This window comes from Hyaena hyaena, unplaced genomic scaffold (genome assembly GCF_003009895.1).
Source record: "Hyaena hyaena isolate Hyena2069 unplaced genomic scaffold, ASM300989v1 scaffold_359, whole genome shotgun sequence".
Lineage (NCBI taxonomy): Eukaryota > Metazoa > Chordata > Mammalia > Carnivora > Hyaenidae > Hyaena > Hyaena hyaena.
The window spans coordinates 640,684-663,786 of record NW_024080994.1 but is presented as its reverse complement, the minus strand read 5'-3'; the positions used below and the strand labels follow the sequence as shown (position 1 = coordinate 663,786).

The following is a 23,103-nucleotide window of genomic DNA, read 5'->3' as shown; positions in this document are numbered from 1 at the left end:
GTTTATATGTTACAAAATGACTTTTGCTTCTCTTTTGTCTTCCAGAGTTGGCTAGAAAATATCCCTTGCTGCTTTTCTTAATCAGTAACAGTAGAAAGAGAATTCTGGTAAATGTAGTTAAGTTGGTATATCCTAAAGCCATCACTGGTATATATGATTTTTCTCTGATGTAAACAGTGCTTTTATAGATATTTTGTGTATCTCCTGTGTAGTTTCTTTGGATAAATTTCTTAAAGTGGAAGGGGATTTTTTAAAAAATAGTTTGTTGTCAAGTTGGTTTACATGTAACACCCAGTGCTCATCCCAACAAGTGCCGTCCCCCATGCCCATCACCCCTTAAAGTGGAAGGGGATTTTGAATTGTTCCTGTTACTTAGTAATATGGTAAGGAAGGGTAAGTTATAATTTTTAATTTTTGAATTAATAGGTTGGATCTCTAGATGATGATATGCTAAATTTAGAACTTTGGAAAAGGGATAAAATTGAATCATTTTCAAAATCTCTTATAACACTTATAACAGTCTGTATTTTCAATATTAATTTGCTTGTATTTTTTGTTTTGTTTTGTTTTATTTTGTTTTGTTTGTTTAATGGCAGACTTTTTCAGTACATCCTAGGGGAGGGCTGAGTATCCGCATTTGGGTTGTGTGAGCACATTTGGAGTAGTCACTGGAGCCAAAAGGATGGAGTACTGTGATGGACAGGCCTTCTTGCTTAGCCCTGTGTTAGGACTGGCTCCAGGCTTTAGGGCTCCACAGAGCTACCAGATACACACAAAAGGAGAGAGAGGTGCCAAGCCCTAAGCAGCAGAAATCTCCCACAGTGTCAATCACTTCTTTTTTTTTTTTTTTTTAAGATTTTAAGTAATCTCTACACCCAAATTGGAGCTTGGATTTTTTTTTTTATTTTTTTTATTTTTTTTATTTTTAATATAGTTTATTGTCAAGTTGGTTTCCATATAACACCCAGTGCTCATCCCAACAAGTGCCCTTCCCCATGCCAACAGCCCCCTTCCCCTCCCCCCCATCAGTCCTCAGTTTGTTCTCAGTATTCAAGAGTCTCTCATAGTTTGCCTCCCTCCCTCTCCCCCAACTGTTTTTCCCCCTTCCCCTCCCCTATGGTCCTGTTAAGTTTCTCCAGTTCCACATGAGTGAAAACATGGTATCTTTCTCTGCCTGACATATTTCACTTAGGATAATACCCTTGAGTTCCATCCATGTTGCTACAAATGGCAGATTTCATTCTTTTTCATTGCCATGTAGTATTCCATTGTATATATAAACTGCATTTTCTTGATCCATTCATCAGTTGGACACTTAAGCTCTTTCCATATTTGGCTATTAGCACATTCTTATCGATGTTTGTGATTGTCTTATGTATTTGGGTGTTTCTGAATTCAGTGCATAGACATTTATACTTGTTAGCTCTTCCTGATGGATAGACCCTGAAATTATTATATAATGCCCTTCTTTGCCTTTAAAATAAAAAATAAAGTCCAGTTTGTCTGATATAAATATGGCTACTCCAGCTTTCTTTTTGATGTCCAGTAGCATGATAGATGTTTTCCCATTGGAGCTTGGATTTAAAACCCTAAGACCAGGAGTCACATGCCCCACGGGCTGAGCCAGTCGGTGCCCCGGCAAGTCAGTCAATCACTTCTTTCACCTTCTTTTACACTTGTGGTTGACTTTGGAGTAAGTCAGACCTGGCTGTTCACTAAATGTGACCTTGGGTAAATTACTTGCCTTTTTAAAGTCTCAGGTTTTTTATTTACAAGATGGTGAAGATAATTCAGATTTTTAAAATATGATGAGAAAAGAATAATGTTTAACTTAGCCTTGTATCTGAGGCACTATAATTGTCCTTTTTGAGCCACTGTTTTAGATGATTGATATACATAATTGCTAATATTAACAATTTGATCCTGTTAAAAATTTTTCTTTAATGTTTATTTTATTTTTTTGAGAGAGAGAGAGGGACACAGAAGATCCGAAGTGGGCTCTGCACAGACAGCAGAGAACCCAGTGTGGGGCTTGAACTAAAAAATTGTGAGATCATGACCCGAGTCGAAATTGGATGCTTAACTGACTGAGCCTCGCAGGCACCCTTGATCCTATCTAATAGATATTATTCTTGTTTTATAGATGAGGAAATTGAAGCTCCATTAGGTAATAGAATATAAAGATTAGGAAGTGGGCCATTGGAGTAAGAGAGAACTGAGTTCTAAGCTCAGCTCTCCCTCTTGTTCTGTGATTTTGGGCATACTGTCCTAGGTCACAGTTTCTTTATTTGTAAAAGGGGATAATATGTTTTATAATATATTAAGCACTTAGTATAGGGTGATATATGGTAATGTTTAATACATGATAGTTTTTGTTACTACTTTTATTGCCTGAGAGCCTTTGAGGATGTTCCATGTGTAATGTTAGCCTATTGCCATTTTGGACAGCGGGTTGTCCAAAGTATCTTTATTTTTAGTAACCCTATACCATCTTTCTGAATGACCTTATTACTTCACCAATGCCTTTCTGTATTTTAAGCATATCAGTTAATCTCATCATACTATAATTATTAATCTTTTGAAATCAGTACAATATCTGTTCTGTTCTTTATTTAGAAGCTCAGTAAACTATATAAAGGATAAAAAAAGACTTTCAATATTTCATTTATCTTTGTGGACATGTGGGTGCTTAATTATTTAAGTTTATTAATAACTTCATTCTAGCAGTAGCTTTAATTTATAGTATGATCTGGGAAAGTAGTTTTATGGGTTCTATGGAATCCATTTCTAAGCATCTTGAAAGTATATCAAAACAAGCATGTTTATATTTTTTAAAAGGTTTATTTATTTTGAAAGAGAGAGAATGAACATGAGTTGGGGAGGGACAGAGAGAGAGAGTGGGGAGAGAGAATCCCAAGCAGGCTCCATGCTGTCAGCACAGTGCCCAGTGCAGGGCTCGATCTCACCAACTGTGATATCGTGACCTGTGCCAAAATCAAGAGTTGGGCGTTTAACCTAGTGAGCCACCCAGGCACCTTACAACATTTTGTTTTTGTGTCAGCAATGAAGTTTTCTTTTTTATTTTTATTTGTTTTTTTTGTAGTTTATTCATTTTTGATACAGAGGCAGAGCACGAGTGGGGGAGGGACAGAGAAAGAGGGAGACACAGAATCTGAAACAGGCTCCAGGCGCTGAGCTGTCAGCATAGAGCCTGATGCGGGGCTTGAACCCGCGAACTGTGAGATGACCTGAGCCGAAGTCGGACGCTTAACCAACTGAGCCATCCAGGCGCCCCAAGTATTTTCTTTAAAAAAAAAAATTTTTTTTTTTTAATGTTTTATTTATTTCTGAGAGAGAGAGAGAGAGAGACAGCATGAACGGGGGAGGGTCAGAGAGAGAGCGAGATACGGAATCTGAAACAGGCTCCAGGCTCTGAGCTAGCTGTCAGCACAGAGCCCAACGCGGGGCTTGAACCCATGAACGGTGAGATCATGACCTGAGCTGAAGTCGGATGCTTAACCTACTGAGCCACCCAGGTGCCCCTCAGAGGCAGTGTTTTGTTATCTTTTAGAAAACTTTGATATGATGTTAAGATAACTTGAAAGTTCCTGACCTTGAAGTAGTCCATAGTTAATTATAATGTGAGTTTTAATTTTCTTGTAGCTTTATAAACATTCCATGCTCTAAAATGACATAATTTTTGGTTTTTAATTTAAAAGATTTTGGTGATGTGTACCCCATAAAGATTTCCTAGTCTTGTTTCTGTGAAGACTTTTGAGTTATTAATGTTAGCTTAAGCTTTTCATATTTGAGTGAAATTGGAAAAAAATCATCAAATTTTTTAACATTTTTCAAACATTTTTTGCATTTCTTGATAAGCAGTCATCAAATGGACTGGGGATACCAAATGGAGATGAGATATTAAATTCAGGCTTCTCATTTTTTTGTTCAATGACAGAAGTAATAATATTCAGCAAATTCAGCTACAGACATTTATGTGTAGAAATATTTGCCTTGCCAGTAAGAGAAATGCATGTTTTAATTTTTTATTGCTTTGTAAATGATCCTTACTCTATTCTTGAACACTTTTCTTATTTTTGTATGCTTTATAAATGAATCATGGTTTTGAACTTTTCTACATCAGTAATAAAAATGAAATTTGATTGGTTAGTGATAAAGAGGGTTCTTTTCATAAAAACAATCATTTTGTCATGGCAATTCCCATTAACTGTAACTGCGTTAGCAAAATAGAAACCGTAAAAAGCATTTCATTGTGCTTATACACTTAGCTGTGTTTTTGTGTTGATTATGTTTTTATCAGCAAAGTTTTATAAAGCAAAGAAGTTTTTTCATGGCTTAATCTGCATTAGGATTTTCAAAAAAGTTTGGTTTATTTATCCCAGGGGATATAGTATCCTTAGATATTATAATTGAATTGCCCCACACTGTCATATTTCATTACCTGTTCAAACTAGAGCACTGACTAGAACTTCATACAAATAAATTGTATCATTTTTTAGACAGGAAGAGGGCTATCATTACTCCAGCATTTATTTCTGTAAGTTAGTATTGGCAGCTGATGTTTTAATGATCTGGCTTTTTGACCTCCTTTTCTTTTAATTGTTAGCCTTTGCATTATAGCAGACTGCTTTGGCATCATGAATGATAAGTTTGTGATTTTCTTATTTTATAACTTAAAAGAAGATTATATGTCAATAAGAATGTAAAAATAAAAGCTACTTTCTTTTTTTCATAAGGCATTGTTATCATTGTAATTTTTACTGTTGATCAGTTTGATGACCTAGTTTGGCTAGTGGATGAGAATTGGTTATGTAATGTTAGGTATTTATGTGGTAGTTTATATTTATTTTTTTTAGTTTGTATTGTGAATTATTCTTTTTTTTAAAAATATTTTTTTATTTATTTCTAGGAGAGAGAGAGACAGCGTGAGCAGGGGAGGGTCAGAGAGAGAGGGAAGATCGGAAGAGGAAGACAGGCTGTAGTGAGCTGGCAGTCAGCACAGAGCCCGACGCGGGGCTCGAACCCACGAACCGCGAGATCATGACCTAAGCGAAAGTCGGACGCTTAACCGACTAAGCCACCCAGGCGCCCCTATATTGTGAATTATTCTTGATGTATTTTCTTCTCAAACAGATTTCCCCTTCTTGTCATATATACTTGTACTGATTCTCCCATACTATCATGTGGTGGCTATTTGGAGAATGTACATTAATTTTAATCTTAAGTGTTTAGAAAGGGAGATAATGTCTTAGAAATCATGGAGTGCAGTTTAAAGACAGATATAAAGTATGTTTCATTATTTACTGTTATTGGATTATCTTTGTATCAGAGGTAAATGGCTTTACTAGTCTGCTTTTTGTGAAAAGATTATAGTAAGCTTTGAGTTTAGCTAGCCTACTTAAATCATTTTCTTCTTGGATTCTTTTTTTCCTCATGTCCTAAATAATGTAGTAACTGCCAACAGACCAGAGTTTCGGATGGAGGTAAGCCATTGTAGTCAATGGGTTCCAAATTCTGAGAACTGGCAGTCAAGGAGCAGAAATGTGGTCAGGAAGCTGGAGAGTGAGATTTCAGGAAGGTAAAGTTTCAAGGTAATGGATTAATAAAATGGAACTGATTAGAGGGAAGGCGTAAATATCAAAATCCATGTCTGAAGGAGGAAAGTGGGATTTATAATGCGACATGGTCAGGAGTCTGATTTAGATGAACAGAGGGAATTCTGAGGCTTCAGATGGATTAATATAGAAGGCTGTCTTTAATGATAGATCTGTAACTAATAGTAACTATCAAAACTGTAACTGTTCAGTTGCTATTGTAGTATACAAACCACACCACAATTTAGGGATGTAAAACAGCCATTTTATTATGTTCATGAATCCTATGGGTAGGATAATGCAGACAGGCCACTGGAGAGATTGCTTGCGTCTACCTCACAGTATCTGGATACACAGCTGGAAAGACTCAAAGGCTAGGGGTGACCCAACAGTTGGGGGCTAGAAACATCTAGGAGCATCATCACTCACATGTCTAAGAATTGCTGACTAGGAACTCAGCTGTGATTGTCTTCTGGAATATTTATATATGGCCTCTCCATGTGGTCTGGGCTTCCTCAGAGTCTGAAGGCCATAGAGAGGTTAGACATTTTACTCAGCTCTCCAAAGGCATGTGTTCAAGCTACCAGAGGAGAAGGTGCATCACCTTTTATGACTCTGCCTTGGAAGTCTTGAAGCATCACTTCTGTCTTATTCTTGTCAGTCACAACAGTTACAAGTCTGCCCAGATTCAAGGGAAGGGTATTTAGATTTTATCTTTTGATAGGGGGATGGGGTAGGTGGGGGCATTGGTGAGATTCTAAAAGACCTTCTAGCACAGGATGTATTGTGGCTGTCTTTAAGAAATCTAATATGCCACGGGAAACAAGGCAATGATATACTGGTGCACAGGGGTCAGTGGAGTCTGTTTTAATTAAATCTGGGAACTGGCTAGTCCCCTTCATGAACTAATAGAGGTTCTAAAATGAGGTGGGGGTGGATGGGACGTGGGTGTGGGTAGAATGGTGTGTAAAGGTGGTAGGGTGCACATGACAATCAGTTATCTGTGGAGCTCTCTAAAATAAGCCAGGCTTGCATTGCATGGTATTTCTCAAACCTTACCCATGCACTTGCACACAGGTTCCCTTTTTTTCTCACCAAAAGTCTGTTATATGTGAAGGCTAAGGATAGATCTAGAGCAAGGATATTTTTAAAACCTCCATAGATGATTGGGTTGTGCACCCCAGGAATCACTAAACAATTGGGAGAGAAAATGAGTTTATGAGTTTTTACTGTTGAATTTAGTACACATTTTTGTTGAGATGTTATTCCTTAATTTTGTTTGATGGTTTTATTTCCGGAGTTGAAGCAACTTTTTGCTGTCAGATATCTTTCAGGCTTTCGATAGCAAAAGACCTGCTTGATTTCCTACAGAATATATTTGTTAGATTGAGTACTTAATTTGTGCTAGGTCCTCTGCTAGTTGTTGGATTACATAGAAGAGTAAAAACAGTTTTTACCTCTGATGAACTTACATTCTTATGCAGGACACATCCATTGAAACGGATAATTAATTCCTCCCTCCCTTCCTCCCTTCCTTCCTTCCTTCCTTCCTTCCTTCCTTCCTTCCTTCCTTCCTTCCTTCCTTCCTTTCCAATTTTAGAGAGAGCTTGAGTGGGAGAGAGGGAGAGAATCTTAGAACCTGCTAAGCAGGTTTCATGCTCGGCACAGAGCCCAGTGGGGTACTTGATCCCACAACCTTGGAATCGTGACCTGAGCTGAAATCAGGAATCAGATGCTCAACCATCTCAGCCACCCAGGCACCCCTGAAACAGATAATTTCAATATAGTAGTGTACCTGTTTTTTTTAAATGTCTATTTATTTTAAGAGACCAAGAGAAAGAGAGTGTGTGTGTGAGCTGGGGAGGGGCAGAGGGAGAGAGAATCTGCACTGACAGCGCAGAGTCTGGTGTGGGGCTTGATCTCACCAACTGTGAGATCATGACTGGAGCCGAGATCAAGTGTTGGAGGTTTACCCAGCTGAGCCACCCAGGTGCCCCAGATGACCATTTTTAAAAAGAGAATTCCAATCCTGAGTCCTAGCTATAAGGTTCATGTCTATTTATGATCACATGTAGTTGACCTGCTTTATTGGAAATTAATGACAAATGGCTGGTTATTTTTATAATGTGACAAAGTCTAAACATGACTATTTGGATGATGAAACATGTACTTACTAAGAAAGAATGGAAGGTTTTAAATTTAACTTGTATTCACTTTAGCTTCAGTTATTGGCGTGTTGATGCTGTGAATTAGTTTTCTTGACCCTTGTTAACCTCCAGAAGTTTGTTAGTTTTATGAAATTGATTTTTGAATGCCATTTTGAAATTGATCTCCAGTTTCACACAGATAGATTTAGATGGTTCATGTTCAAGTCTCATAATGACTAACTTAATTTTACTTTCCTTATTGATTACATTTAATGGAAAAACTATCATTTGACCACTTTGGTTCCAAAATAAGTGATGCTTCTGTTCATTAATCTTAAAGGCTTACTCTGGAACACTGTAAAATTGCAACATGTTATTAAGGCATGTTTTAAAACATGGCTTTAAGCCATATGTGCAAATATTTAAGTAGAATAAGATGGGCAGAAATCTTGAATAAAATTAATCTACACAGAGCCTCTCTACCACATTCTCCGAGGCAAATTAATGAAAGAGGTGAAAAGAACTTGATCTTTGATCAGGTGCATTCTGTGTCCCAGGGACAGTCATTTTTTTGGTGGTAATTACAGACCATTTGCATCAGATTTACTGGGAGTGCTTGTGGCACATTTACATTCTTGGTCCTCATCTCTGTATGGTATCAGAATCTCGGAGTTTAGGGTGTGGTGGAAATACATAATTTTATGAAGCTCCACAGATGATTCTTACATCCTAAGGGCTAAGAACCACTGTTGTAAGATGATTATAGTTGCTTTAATTGTAATATTTAGTTATTATCCAAGAATGTTTATTTGTGGGCTGTGTTGTTAGCTAATACAATTGTGTGTCCACTGACTGGAGCCAGACTACCTGGGGTCACATCCTGGCTCTTGTCACTTATAAATACTGTGCCTTTGGGTAAATTACATATGCTTGTGTCTCAGTTTTCTTATTGTAAATTAGGGATAATAATAATAGTGTCTACTTCATAAAGTTGTGAGATAGTTAACATGTCAGGCACTTAAGTGCACAATAGACTCAATAAGAGTCTTAAAATTTTCTGTTTACCTCAACTTAATTGAAGTATAGTTTACACACCCTTTAAAGTGTACAATTCAGTGATTTTTTAAAATACTTATTTAATTTGAGAGAGAGCGAGCGTGAGCAGGAGAGGAGTAGTGAGGGTGAGAAAGAATCCCAACCTAAGCAGGCTCTGCATTGCCAGCACAGAGCCCAATGTGGGGCTCGAACTCACAAACTGTGAGACCATGACCTTGAGTCAAAAGCAAGAGTCAGATGCTTGAACAACTGAGCTAGGTGCCCCTCAGTGATTTTTTTTTTTAAAAGATATTTACAGAGTTGTGATTATTACCACAATCTAATTGTAGACCATTTCCATCACTCCCAAAAGAAAGAAATCCCTTGCCTATTTATAATCACTTCCTATTTCTAGCCTCAATAAACCATTAATCTACTCCCTATCTCTGTAGATTGGCCTATTCTGAACATTTCATATAAATGGAGTAATACGATTTGTTTTCTTTAGTGACTAGCTTCTTTCACTCGGCATAATTCTTTTGAAGTTCATCCCTTTTGTAGCATGTATCAACATTTGGTTCCTTTTCATTGCCAAACACTATTCTTTTGTATGGATATAACATATTTTGTTCATGCATTCATCAGTTGATGGTCATTTGGATTGTTTACACTTTTTGTCATTGAGAATAATGCTGGTGTGAACTTTCATGTACAAGTCTTCATGTGGATATATGTTTTTTTCATTTCTCCTTGGGTGAATATCTTGGAGTAGAATTGCTGAGTCATATGGTAATCCTGTGTTTAACATTTTGAGAAACTGCCAAACTTTTTATATTCCCACCAGCAGTGTGTGAGAGTTCCAAATTCTCTACATCTTTTAAATATTTTTTATTTTCTGTCCCCCCCACCCCATCTTGTTGATTATTGCCATTCTGTGGGTGTGAAGTGGTATCTCATTATTGTGGTTTTGACTTGGATTTCTCTAATGACTAATATTGAGTATGTTTTCATGTGGTTGTTGGTTATTCATATATCTCCTTGGAGAACAGTCTTTTTAGATCCTATGCCCATTAAAGAAATTGTGTTATTTGTTTTTTATTATTGAGTTGTAAGAGTTCTATATGTATTCTGGATATAAGCTTTATGTGTCTTGGAATCTTAGCTGTTATCACCATTGTCATCATTATCATTATCTACCTAGACAGAAGTTTTAGGTAGTGTTTGACCAGAAGGAGATAGATTTTCATTATTTTCTACTTTCATTTGGGCCTTAACTTTTGTTGTAAAGGGGAAGTTCTGCCCTCTACTAGTTGTCTTGCATTTCCAATCAGTTTTACTTTTTGTCTTCTGCTTTCTGAATGGCAAGTTATTAGAACCTGTTTGCCTTGGATAGTAATTCTGCTGTGTCATTCATTCACATGCTGTCACTTTGGGTCATTTAAATTGCCGCTGTAAAAGAGATCCCAGAGTGCTCCTTAGTCCCTTACGCCATGTAAGGACACAAGAAGACATCAGCAGGTAGAGTCTCAGAAGAAGGCCTTCACCCCAATCTGACTATGCTGGCATCCTGATCTTGGACTTCCAGCCTCCAGAACTGTGAGAAATTTCTGTTGTTTATAAGTCACCCAGTCTGTGGTATTTTGTTATAGCAGCCCGAATGGACTAAGACACGTAACTGTACTACTATGTTAGAAAATGCTTACCTGCCAGTTTTTTCAGGTTTATGGAAAGACACCATGACACTGCACTTCTTTGTTCTCCAACATGAGCCATTTTCTGACATGAACATTGATCTCTGACTATTGGGTGATGGCACAATGGTTTTAAACTCTTTTTATGGGAGGGGTCACTTCCTGCTTATACATGCTGTGTAGTGTCATTAAACATATCCTATGAAACAGTAGCTCAGGGACGTGATTTTTAATACTTTCAATCAGCATTTTCTGGGATATAGTGTTATCTTTGAACTGTACTGTAGTCTGCAGGTTAAATTGCTGTTGAATCTAACACATAGCTCTTAAAATTCTAGTTTTGATGAGGTCCCATGTCACCATACTTTAAACATCTGAAAAGTGCATTTTAAATGAAGGCTTTATATCATAATTGCCTGAAACTTGATAGATGTCTGTGGTGATATCATGGAGATCATCAGCATAGTATTTATGTCAAACTAGTAAACTTATTTCCTTCTTTTCTCGGTGTGTCTTGCCGTAACTTGTCCATGTTTATGAGCTGCCAAATGCTTTTTGAGTATTTTGTTATCTCAGTAGTATTTGCATTCATACCTTTGGCAGAAGGCCATCCAAATTTAGAGATAGGCTACACATGTTTCTTACTCCTTTTGTATAACACTGTCTAAATAGTCTTAGGAAGCTGAAGAGATGACATCCAGGAGCTTTTGGAATTTAGTTGCCTAAGGATATACGGGGTTTGACTTCATTAGTGCACAAATGATAGGGTTGTGTATAGTTATTATAGCATTAATCAATTTGATGGATTGGAAATATGACAGTCCTGAAGTAGCATGTAATATTAGTGCCTATTATTCTACAAATTATGTCTTCACCTACATTCATATGCCAGAAGAGTCATGTTGTGCATTAAGAATGCAGAACTTAAAAAACACAACAGAGGGCACTTCTTTCCATGGCCTCTCTCTTGTCCTCTTAGATTAGATCCTCAAAAGATGTTTATTGGCTCATAGCACTTTCATACCATGAAATACTCTGTATTGAATGGCATAGATAGAACATTGCCTCTGGAATGATCCAGTTTGAAACTTGAGAGAATAATTTACCTGCAGATAAAATATAGCATCTGGAAGAGACATAGGGTTAGCTGTATGTGAAGTTATGGACCAGTAGTCATTTCTCTAAAAGTTATAATAGACTAGTAGTAAAGGATATTGATTTTGTTGTTGTTATGTTGTGTTGGTTGATAAAGCTTAAAAATAGAGGATACTTTAAAGATAATTAAATGAGAAACAAATATGTATTTTGGGGGGCTATGTATATTGTTTTACCCTGTGTACATTTCTAACACTATTTATGCTTTTGTTTATTTTATCTTACAGCTTTCAAAAGTCCAAGAGTATGTATCCCCCTCTCTCTTTTTTTAAAACTTTGTTCTCCTCCAAAATAAATACTTACAAGAATGTAGAAAATTTCTTTGAAAAATTTAAAAACACTCATTTCGATTAAAAAACTCACCATTTCACTGAAGACTGAAACTTTGAGAGGCATCTCCATTGCTTCTGGTAAAAAAAGGCACTAAATGTAAAATAATCACGGCAGTTTTGCCTTGGCAGAATTGGAAAATAAGTAAAAGGATAAGTAGGTAAAAGACTTTTAATAATGTTAATCAGATAAGAAACTTTCTAAGTTTCTTAACCTCTTAGTTATGAGGTGTTCTGATATTTGCTTTTAGATTTTTTTCTTTATAAAATAATAATAAAATATGTTTTTTCTTTATAAAAATAATAAAACACTTTCATGGGTCTTTTGCTAGGGAATAAGAAGTTATTCTGATTTTAGATAATGAATTAATATGGGTCAGTAAGTACCCTCGAGTAAGTTACTGCTGTTATGAAAATGATATAGAGGTTTCTTATTGTGAAAGAATTTCTGAAAGGTGGGTAGTTTTTCTTTGAAACTCTTGTAATAAAGATATTAACTTTAATGACACTCAGAAAATTAAACTTAGCTTAATTTGTATTTCATATTTTGACATATATTACTGTAAATGCCCCACTCACTTTGGAGGATTGAGAAGTCAAGCCTTTAATAAGTAATCTTAGGAACATAGGATTTTTTTTTTTTTTTTTTTTGCATTCTAGGAACTTACTGCTTAGAAAGAGAGATAAGATATTGACATAATCATAGAATAGAGTTGAAAGTAATATATGGTATGAAACAAGTACAAACTATTATGGACAGTACAGATAAAAGAATTTAAATTTGTTCAGTTTAAAAAGCCTTTTTGATGTAGGTGGCATTTAAACTTGGTGTTGCAAAAGGTCTAGAATTTGGGTATTGGTGGTGAAGGGAGTATTCCCTCCAGAGGGAAGTAAGTTGAACGAAGTCATAGAGGTGAGAAAGCATGGAATATATAGCATTAAATATTCCAGGGGGATATGAGGGTCTTGTTAACTTGTATGTATGTGTTCTTTACAACCTTTACTCATCGTCAAAAAAGATGATTTCTCTAGAAAAGAAGAGGACTCTTCTTTGTTCAGGGATATGTGAGCAGCTGGGTTCCCTGCTAAAACATCAGATAAGTAGTTATTAGAGCAGTGTTTTCCAAAGTGGAGTGGGGTGTATTCACTCTGTGTCATGTAAGACAATCCTTTGATGTCTAGGAAGAAAGTATTGGAGCTTGGACTTCAATTTATTTTTTAACTCCGTTTTCTTTTTTAGTGTATGCTTTTTAACATGCATGATCTGTTAGCTTAGGGATACCAGCCCTTTGATTGCTAAATCTATTTGGACCTGAAATATTTGGACCTCAAATATTTTATTGATGGGGATTAGGTTTTAAAAAGTGGTAAAGCTTGAGTTAGAGTTGTAGGATGTGGAAAGGGGAATACTGAGATGACTTGTCAGATAACAGAAGGCCTTGTGTTCCTCTTAGGAATGCTACAACAGTAATATCAAATGGGAACTATATATTTGATATAAAACAAAGAAACAAATTGCCAGGTTTAGGGTCAGCGCATAGGTAAGTTTATAGAATTAGATTTTGCCAGTTATTTAGGCAACTGCTTGATAGTTTTGTATTTGAGTTATTGATTGTAGTTTTAAAGTTTACTTGGTAAAATTTTTCCCTTTTGGCCATGTTTTGTAATTTCTTTATCTTGTCTGCTACATTCTTAACCCAAACAGTACAGAATAATAACAGTACTGATAATGGTAATAATAAAAACATTTATTCAGCCAACATTTACTGAGTGCCTATTAGGTGCTCGATTCCTGGGATGAAATAGTAAGCAAAGACCAGAAATGAACACTAGACTCATGGTGTTATGTTCTAGTAGGGGAGATAAACAATCAGGTAGTCCTCAAACCAGTGTAAAAATGTTGTCTATGATAAGTGGAACAAAGGATATTGCATGCTTTTCAAGCTTGTAAAGAGAGTATCTGCACTATTTGGGGAGGTCACTGAAGGCTTCTCTGAGGATAGGACTGGCAACATAATGCGTAGGGTCCAGTGCAAAATGATAACGTGAGGCTCCTTGTGTTCAAAGCAATACCAAGGCTGTAGTAGCAGTGTGTAATAGCCTTAAAAATCAGGAGTGGAGTCCTACTAAAGTGTGAGCCATGTGCAGTTGCTCAGGTAGCACGTCTAGGAAGCTGACCCCACATCTCAGCATGTGTGACCTGAGACATACTAGGAGTGGAAAATGGCTCCAGGGCAGAAGAAAGAGCACAAATGAATTTTTGGGGCAGGAAGGAACATGGTGCATTCAGAAGCTGTCTGAAGGCCAGTGTAGCTAGAGTGTAGCATTGGCAGAGGGGAGTTAGGATGAAGCCAGAAGGCCAGAGAGGTAGAGAGGGTGGTATGTAATGCCAAGTTGAGGATTCTGATCTTTATTCCAAGAGCCACACCAACCGTTGATGTGTGTTAAGCATAAGGTTTACTTTTGATGCACTAATAATACCATATCTTGTACGTTGATAGCATTGGACAGCATTCTTTCCTAGTCCCTGTTTCCTCTTTTTCAGAAGCTTTGAGTTTTACTTTTTATATTTATTCTAAGGCTATTCTTTCCCAAAGGCAAGTTTAAAAGGCACTGAATTTGCACCAGGGAGTACTTTTGGTGGTAGAAATTGAACATAGCATAGGTGAGTCATGAAATTTTACTCACTGTTGAATTAGTCTGTGGTTTAAAACATTTTGGGCCAATGGAAGTAAAACTAGTAAGAGATGAAAATGTTTTATTATTAAGATGTTTCTTTTTATTTATTTATTAAAGAATTTTTTAATGTTTTATTTATTTTTGAGAGAGAGTGATCACAAGTGGGAGAAGGCCACAGAGAGAGAGAGAGAGAGGGAGACACAGAATCCGAAGGAAGCCCCAGGCTCTGAGCTGTCAGCACAGAGCCTGATGCGGGGCTCGAACCCACGAGCTGTGAGATCATGACCTGAGCTGAAGTGGGACACTTCACTGACTGAGCCACCCAGGCACCCCAAGATATTTCTTTCTAAATGCTACAGATTTTTAAGATCTGTTGCTAGCACCATACTTTTAAATTCTTAATCTCCTTCTTTTACACGTGGTCAGGAGCAAGGAGTGGGTATTGACTTGTCTAACCTTGGGAAAGAAGAATAGGGAAAGCAGTTGCATTTTTGGGCTTTGTCTTTCACATAATAGGCATTCTCAGTAAAGACAACTTCAATTAATATTGCCCAAACCAAGAAACAAGCATTGATATTTGTTATGTATGGATAATAATGTTCATGATTCATGGATTTACTTATGAAGGCAGTTAACAGAGTTCATTTCCTAGTAAGATACTTGCATGGTTGGTTTGTAGATCCATTGCCATGTCTTACAACTTACGATTTCACTTTTGGCACTCTATCGAATAACACTCTAGGTATTTCTTCTCCCATGTCGTGTTTAAAATGTAATTATCTGAGCTGGTTCCTGTGGGCGATGCACTTAAATCAGTGATGTTTGTAAACTCTGAGTTGCTCAAGGGTGAGATAGGCAGTTGATCATTTCTTGCATACTCTACCATTTCTTGCCTCCTGGTCCATGGATATATTAGAATGCTAGGCTGCTAAACTGACACATATATATGTATACACACACATATGCATATACATACATATACACATATGTATACATACATATGACATATATATAAAGGCAATCTACTTGCTGTCTCTTTTTAAAGGAAAGGTTTTATTTGTGAAGATAACATCAGATGTTTTGGTAGAGTTGCTTTTGAGAGTTTATTTTCAAAAGTAGTTTCCGAGTTGGAATATATTTTGTATCATGGATCAGGGAAAACATAACCCTTCACTCTGGTTTGTGTCTTCTGTTCTTTATAACAGAGATTTTAGTATTTATAGGCAACTTCTTTATTTTTATTTGTAGTCAAGTGATATGTCTTTATTACTTTCACAAATGTCTGTTGTATTAGAACTGGAGAATCCATGGTGGTAATAATAAATTAACTGTTACCTGGAGCTACTGAACATGTAAATTGCTGTTCATATGAGAATTGTGCAGTATTGCAGAGTAGTTAAGTAGCTTCTGAGTAATCAGAGAATACTTAAAATTATTTTGAGTATATGCTTAGTGCTAGGTGTATGTTATTCCATTGTTTTGAAAAGTAATCCTTGTTCAGTGCATGTAAAACCCAGCTAACCGTAAGTTAAAATAAACCACAATATCTAATTAGAACACTCCATTACTTTAGCGTAATTGATAATGTTAAGTTCAGTGAAACTTTGATTAGCCACAATGTTTAGGGAACAGAGTGGTAGGTTTAATCAAATGTCTTCTTTCTTTTCTTTCTTTCTACACACAATTAATGTATGCAGAACATGGTACAGGGTAACATAGATTGGACATATCTGTGCCCTCAAGAAACATAGTTTCAATATCTTTGAAATTTTTGTAAGTTTTATTCTTATGCTTTATTGCTTTAATAAGATTAAGATGCATATAATTGAATTTTTTAAAATAATTGAATCTTCAGTGATGTAGGATCTTAGAACGAATGAACCTCATTGTATTGTTTCTCATATAGATGTAAACAGTGTAGGTGTGCTGACCATACAATTTATCCTAAAAGGTTATTTTTTAGTAATTTGCTGATGTCAGCTTGTTTTTGTTTCCCTGACTTTTATTTTAAAAACACTGTTATACAGGTTAATTGGGTTCTTACTGAAATTTTACTTTGTTAAAAGTTTTACAGTAACATATAAATATTTAATTTTTACTGTTTTTTGGTATGTGAGTTGAAATTCAGTAGCTTTTACGTATATGTATAATATTATGAGCAACAGCGTACAAAACTATGGTCCATTATTTGCTTGATGATTTCATGGTATTATTCCTAAATATGAGTTTGATTTTGTGTAGTCCAAACCAAAGCAAAAGTAGCATTTATAATTTATAATGATACTGTGTTTTTCTTTTCATTCTGAAGTATGAGTAAAAACAAATTAAAGAGGTCCTCTCCCTTCCCCACTCCCTGGGCTGTTTGTGCATCTCAATGAGAGGTTAAGGATTATCGTCAAGCCCAGACTCAAGCCTGAAATTAGTTTTACTAGTAGCTTTATTTCACATTGTAGGTACGGCTTCATCATGTTATACCAATTTATTTTTGTGGAGTAGTGGTGGTGGTGGTGGTGGTGGATTCAAGACAATGGAATGTTCTAGAATACAATAAGGTTCTTCTGTAAGTTTAAATACTACCAACTTATAAGGAAAGATGCATAGCCTGAAAGAGATATATTTGATTCTTTCATGCAGTGATGTCTGTTTAAAACTTTACTTTGTTAAAAGTTTACAGTAAAATATTAAAAATTTTGTTTCACTTCTTTGATAGTGAATCAAATTCAGTATCTTATAAGCAACATTTTGGGATGCCTGTTTTTGGAGGCTAAAGCAATAGTAGCATATAGGCTGTTTTAGTTTTTAAATTTTCACTTTTGATTGGGCAAGATGTCTTCCACTTCTTATCCATTAAAACAACAACAACAACAACAATAAAACAACAGCAACACAACCCACCACCAAATAATAAACCAAACATGCATTTAAAAGAAATGATCTAATAACCTCCTTATACAGGATACCATACAATCTAAGGTGCTCTGATTAGTTGCCATATATATAAGGTAACCTTGGTGATTGACTTTTAATTAAATGCTCTAAGCAAATGTTTGTGCTTATTAATTTGGTTATTGATATGCATTTGCCTTAGGTACCTAATTATCGCTGCCTTGTTTCCACAGCTGCAGAGCCTTGGCCTGAAAATGCTACCTTATATCAGCAGCTGAAAGGTAGGTACTTGTTCACAATTAAAAAGGGTTATGTATAACAATATGTTTGTTACCCAAAAACCCCCAGAGAGAACATAAAACATAAAGAGTGGATTCTCTCATATAATTTGTATTGGAGAGTTTGCCTAAACTTGTATCTGCCAGTGTAAACCAACTATTCATGGCCAATAAGGTCCTTAGTTTATTATTGACTCATTATATTGGCTGCTGTAGGCAGTGTAAAATGATGCGGTTGCAGGAGCAGTTGGCAGATTTACTGCGCCAATAGCTGACACAGCAGATTTTTGAAGTCCTGTGGTAAAGTGGGCTCTCAGTAAAAAGGAACTGTTAAAATGTATAGGCTAGGATGGTTCAGGCTCCCTTTAGCAGCTCTTCATATATCATCAGATCACATTATGGACCCCATTTGGGGCTCAGCAGCCTGCTGCAGTTGTCAGAAGACTGCAAAGTAATGAAGACTAATAGGCAGCAGCCCCAGTCTTCTAAGCATGGAATTTTTATTGCTGCAAACTTGTCATCTTTCTTTTGTGTGACAGACCTAGACACACTGTGCAATATTAACTGCAAGCCGGTTTTATATGATTTTGAATGCTTTTACTTTTAACTAGAGGGGTTTGAGCACATACTATTTGACTTAATGAAAAGAGGAATAATATTTCTTGAAAACTTGAAAAATAAATTTGTTTTTAAGTGAGTGATTTTAATTAAATATTGTTGGTAAAATACGATAAATGATCAAATAATTTTGGAGGAAACAGTCTTGTTTTATCATTATGTACATTTTATGATACTTTAATCAAAACGATGATTGCAAATAGCATTGATAGAGAACTTGTTCACTTTGGTGAAAGGCTGTACCTTTTAATTTTAAAAATAGGAATAGAGGTTTAAAATAAAAATATTTAGAAGTGTATTTTACTTGTTTAGCAATCTCATTTTTGACTCAGACCTTTCATTGTATTTCCACAGGGGAGCAAATTTTGCTTTCTGACAATGCAGCTTCTCTTGCTGTGCAGGTGAATATGTAAATAATGTAATATTTTTTCACTTTGAGTTGCAACTGTGTTTTCCTCACCAGGCAGTCTCCGATGTGGTATGTCTATAATTTTCCTATGTGATTTACCGTTACCACTATAACATCTCTTCTGTGAAGTATAATTTTATTATGTAATATTTTCAGTTAATTATTATCAGTATATAAAATAAAAGTCTTCATTCTTTTTATAAAAATCACTTATATGCTTAAACTCTTCATAGTTTAGCTTTTGGCTCGATATGATGGTATTGATTTTTTGTGGTGATAAGTTCATTTATGGACACAATTTAATAACTTATTGGTAAACATTTATTTACCACATAGTTTTAAGCATCAGTCTTTCATTGTGCTCAGCCTAGCCTAAATCCTTTTGGTAATCTTAAAGTAGACATACTCTTCGCTAGGTATTCCTTATGTATTTATGGATTATATTCATGGCTGTTACCCCTAAACCACTACTGCATGCAGTAGCTCTTCACATTGTAGCTACAGTTGTGGAATCCAAAAAAGGCTATTGGTCCTATAAACTTGAAACTGTACTACAGGAAGAATAGGATACATGTGTATTATTTGCTTTAAAAACTAATATAACAACATATATTAATTAACTGGAATTAAAAGAAAAACTTAAGAAAAATAAATCCTTATAGATATTGCCAAAGGGCCCAGTATAACCTTCAGTGAGTCTGCTTCTGTCTCCCTTCTCTTTCATTATACTGAATTTGCTTATCATATGATTCGACTGTGGATAACTTATGCATATGTAAAAAAAGGAACAAACCTAACTAGTATTATAGATCGCTTTTTTAATTCATGTAAATTTAAAACAAATTCTGTATGTTATTTGATTGTTTTTTTGGTACTTGACATTGTGTTTTATATTTGTCCATATTGATAGATATACCTCTAATTTACTCATTTTTATTGATGTATGTTATCCCACTGTTTGAATATACCACAATTCACTAAGCAAACAACAAAAAAAGAAATGTTTATGTAGATTATAGAATTAAAATTATTCAAACGTTTTACACAGTTAGCTATTATTTATTTAGTTAGCTTACATAGTTTGAATCACAAAGAGGGTTTTATTGTGGCACACCTAAAAGATAAAAGAGAAACCTAAGACGTGACATTTTTGGAGATGGGACTGTGAACTTCTGGAGGACAGAAGGAAAGGGAAGAGAAGGGCCTGTGAGCTTGTGCTGTGTTGTTCTAGGCATGATATAAGGCACTTGGTCATCTCACATTTTTTTGTTCAACTTGGTATCCTCTGGGTTAAGTAACTGTCTGATAGCATGTCATTCAGTACGTTTTTTTTTGTTAAGACAGGGAAAGAAGGAAAACATGGAAAGAAATGTATTTGGACAATAATTTATTCATAGGATCTATAAGTATCTTAAAGTTTCTTTCTTTTAGATTTATTGTGTATCTTTTTGTCAGAAATGTAAATTACATTTATTTTTATCTATTTACCTTTATTTTATCTTTAGATACTAGTTTTATAACTAGTGTATTTTTTTCTTATGTTCACTTTAGAGAAGCAGAAATTCTCAGTGATTGTATGCAATAAATATGGGCTTTATGCTGCTGTTAATCTTGTTTTTTTCTTTTTTTGCTGTGGGAGAATTTAAGTTTAGCTTTCAGATACTAATAAATAACAATGCGTAGCATACAGGATGTACTCAGTAAATATTTGTTGAGTGAAAGGTTTGTAAGTGTGGTGAAAGCAATTTTGCCTGATAACTGATAGCACAAGCAAATTATTCGTTACGTATAAAATAGTATTTTCAGTGTTTCTCCTTGAAAAAAAAATAGCTTTAAGACACAGTTAATCTTTTAGTTGAAGCACTAATTCTTAACCCTTTATTCCTTGCCATTTTGGGGATAACTCTTTCAGGACTTGATGAAAAGTGTAAAACATTTCTCCAGAAAACATGCCAGTGCGCACACACAAATGGAACATACCTAGGCTATTCTGTATGTGGTTGCAGTGGGTTTACTGATCTTGCTAAAGCTATCTGGGGATCCCCTGTGAAGAGCCCCTAGCGTTATCAAAGTAATTTTTACCAAATAGGAAGATATTTTGAGTAGGAATAGAAGGGGTTCTCAACTGAAGGAGATTTCTACCCCACGAACACATTTGTCAGCGTTTAGACATTTCTGGTTGTTCTAACTGTTGGGGAGGGTGCAATTGGCATCTAGTAGGTAAATGCCAGGGATGCTGTTAAACATCTTACAATGCACAGGATGGTCCCTCCACAATTACCCAGCCTCAAATGAAAATAGTATCAATGTTGAGAAACTGTGGAATTAACTAGTTTTCAGTACAAACCAAGATCCCAGTATATTACCATTTAAAAAAAATAATGTTTTAAATAATCTGGAGAAGGGAAGAAAAAAGAAATATTAGCGTGTACTTTATTTAGCAACTCTGTTTTTTATGGTTCCTGTTAATTTATTTTAATCATGGCTTTTAAAATCATAGTTGCAATTAAAAATAAAACCAGAAAAAAGAACCTTTTAAAAATGCAGTATTTTGCTTAACCATTTCAATTTTTTTGTTATCCTACATATGTCACCTAGATGATAAATTAACCAGCATATATTAAAAATTCTTGGTTTTTTCAATATTCTTTGACTTGACAGCTGATAGTAGCCATGACTATAAATGTGACTTTTCCAGATATCTGATGTAAACTTTATGGAGTAATTTTCTTCAGTATAGTGGGCCAGTATCCGTTTAGAAGAATCAGTTAAATGTGTAAAGTTGATCAAAACAATGTGACAGGTATCCATAAATTGGATATTTTCTAGAAGATACCAGATATGAAGCATCAGATATTTTAATAGTCTGCCAGTTAAGCCATCAGGAAATTTAAATTTTACCTAACACATAGACTTGGCATTTATTATACTCCTGGAACTAAGTGGTTGGATCTTTTTTGATTAAAGGAACCCTTATGATTTCACTTTAAAAGAAAATAAATTTTTTCCCCATGGCTATTATTTCCTCTTAGATTTGCTTTTTTCCCTCTCATCCACAAATTTTGTTGTTATCTGAAGTGTTTGCCTAGTTATATAATAATCTTGTATGTTGAATATAATGACATATTAATGTATCATGTTCCTCTGGTTGTCATGAGCAGTGTGTGTGTGAGGGGGCAGTATATGTATGTATATATATGTATATCAATCTATGTGCATGTGTTTGGGAAAAGAACTTTGATAATAATTCTGTTACTATTGTCTCACTTCCTAAACCTAAACCACTGTTCAATAGATATATAATGTATGAAGTGTTGGCCACATATGTAGTTTAAAGTTTTGTAATAGTCCCATTAAAAAAGGCCAGTGGTGCCTGGGTGGCTTAGTCAGTTGAGCATCTGATTTCAGCTCAGGTCTTGATCTCTTGGTTGGTGGGTTTGAGCCCCGCGTCGGGCTCTATGTTGACAGCTCAGAGCCTGGAGCCTGCTTCTGATTCTGTCTCCCTTTCTCTCTGCTCTTCCCCCCTTTGTGCTCTGTCTTTCTCAAAAAATATATAAATAAATAAACATTTAAACATTTTTCCAAAAGAAACATGATATTAATTTTAATAATGTTTTATTTAACTTAGAGTATATTATCATTTTAACATGTAATCACTACAGAATTTATTAATGGGTTGTTTTACTTTTTTTTGAAAAATTTTAGTGTTTTATTTATTTTTGAGAGAGAGAGAGAGAGACAGGGTGTGAGCAGGGAAGGGGCAGAGAAAGGAGCCTGAATCTGAAGCAGATCACAGGCTCTGAGCTATCTCAGCACAGAGCCTGATGTGGGGCTCGAACTCGTGAACTGTGAGATCATGACCCGGGCTGAAGTCAGATGCTTCACCCTGAGCCACCTAAGCGCCCCTGAGGTTTTACTTTTTTTAATATTAAGTTCAGGATTTGATGTGTATTTTACACCAACAGCACATCCCACTTTCTGCTAGCCACATTTCAGTATATGTGCTGCCGAAGCGAGCACTCTGCTAGCCACATTTCAGATGCCTCAGTAGCGACATGTAGCTGATGGCTCTTATATGGAATAGCACATGTCAAGAAATACAGTATGAGCAAATACATATGAACTCCCCTGTAAGTTTTCTGCAAAAAAAATGTCTTATTTTCTTCAAGAAGTTTAGGTCTTTACTGATTTGGAATATGCTATCTTAAAGCAGCTTCCACAAATGAAATGGGCAGCTGGTCTCATCCAAATACAGCATACC

At 35.6% G+C, this 23,103-nt stretch overlaps 1 protein-coding gene across 1 annotated transcript in view; it reads left to right on the top strand.

Moving 5' to 3' along the window:
• MTX2 (metaxin 2) overlaps positions 1–23,103 on the top strand; it is a 68,973-nt gene that overhangs the window by 5,216 nt on the left and 40,654 nt on the right. The window contains exons 2-3 of the mRNA XM_039250123.1: positions 17,771–17,818; positions 18,788–18,834. Coding sequence (XP_039106054.1) covers positions 17,771–17,818; positions 18,788–18,834 — 95 coding nt within the window. The remainder of the gene's footprint in view (positions 1–17,770; positions 17,819–18,787; positions 18,835–23,103) is intronic.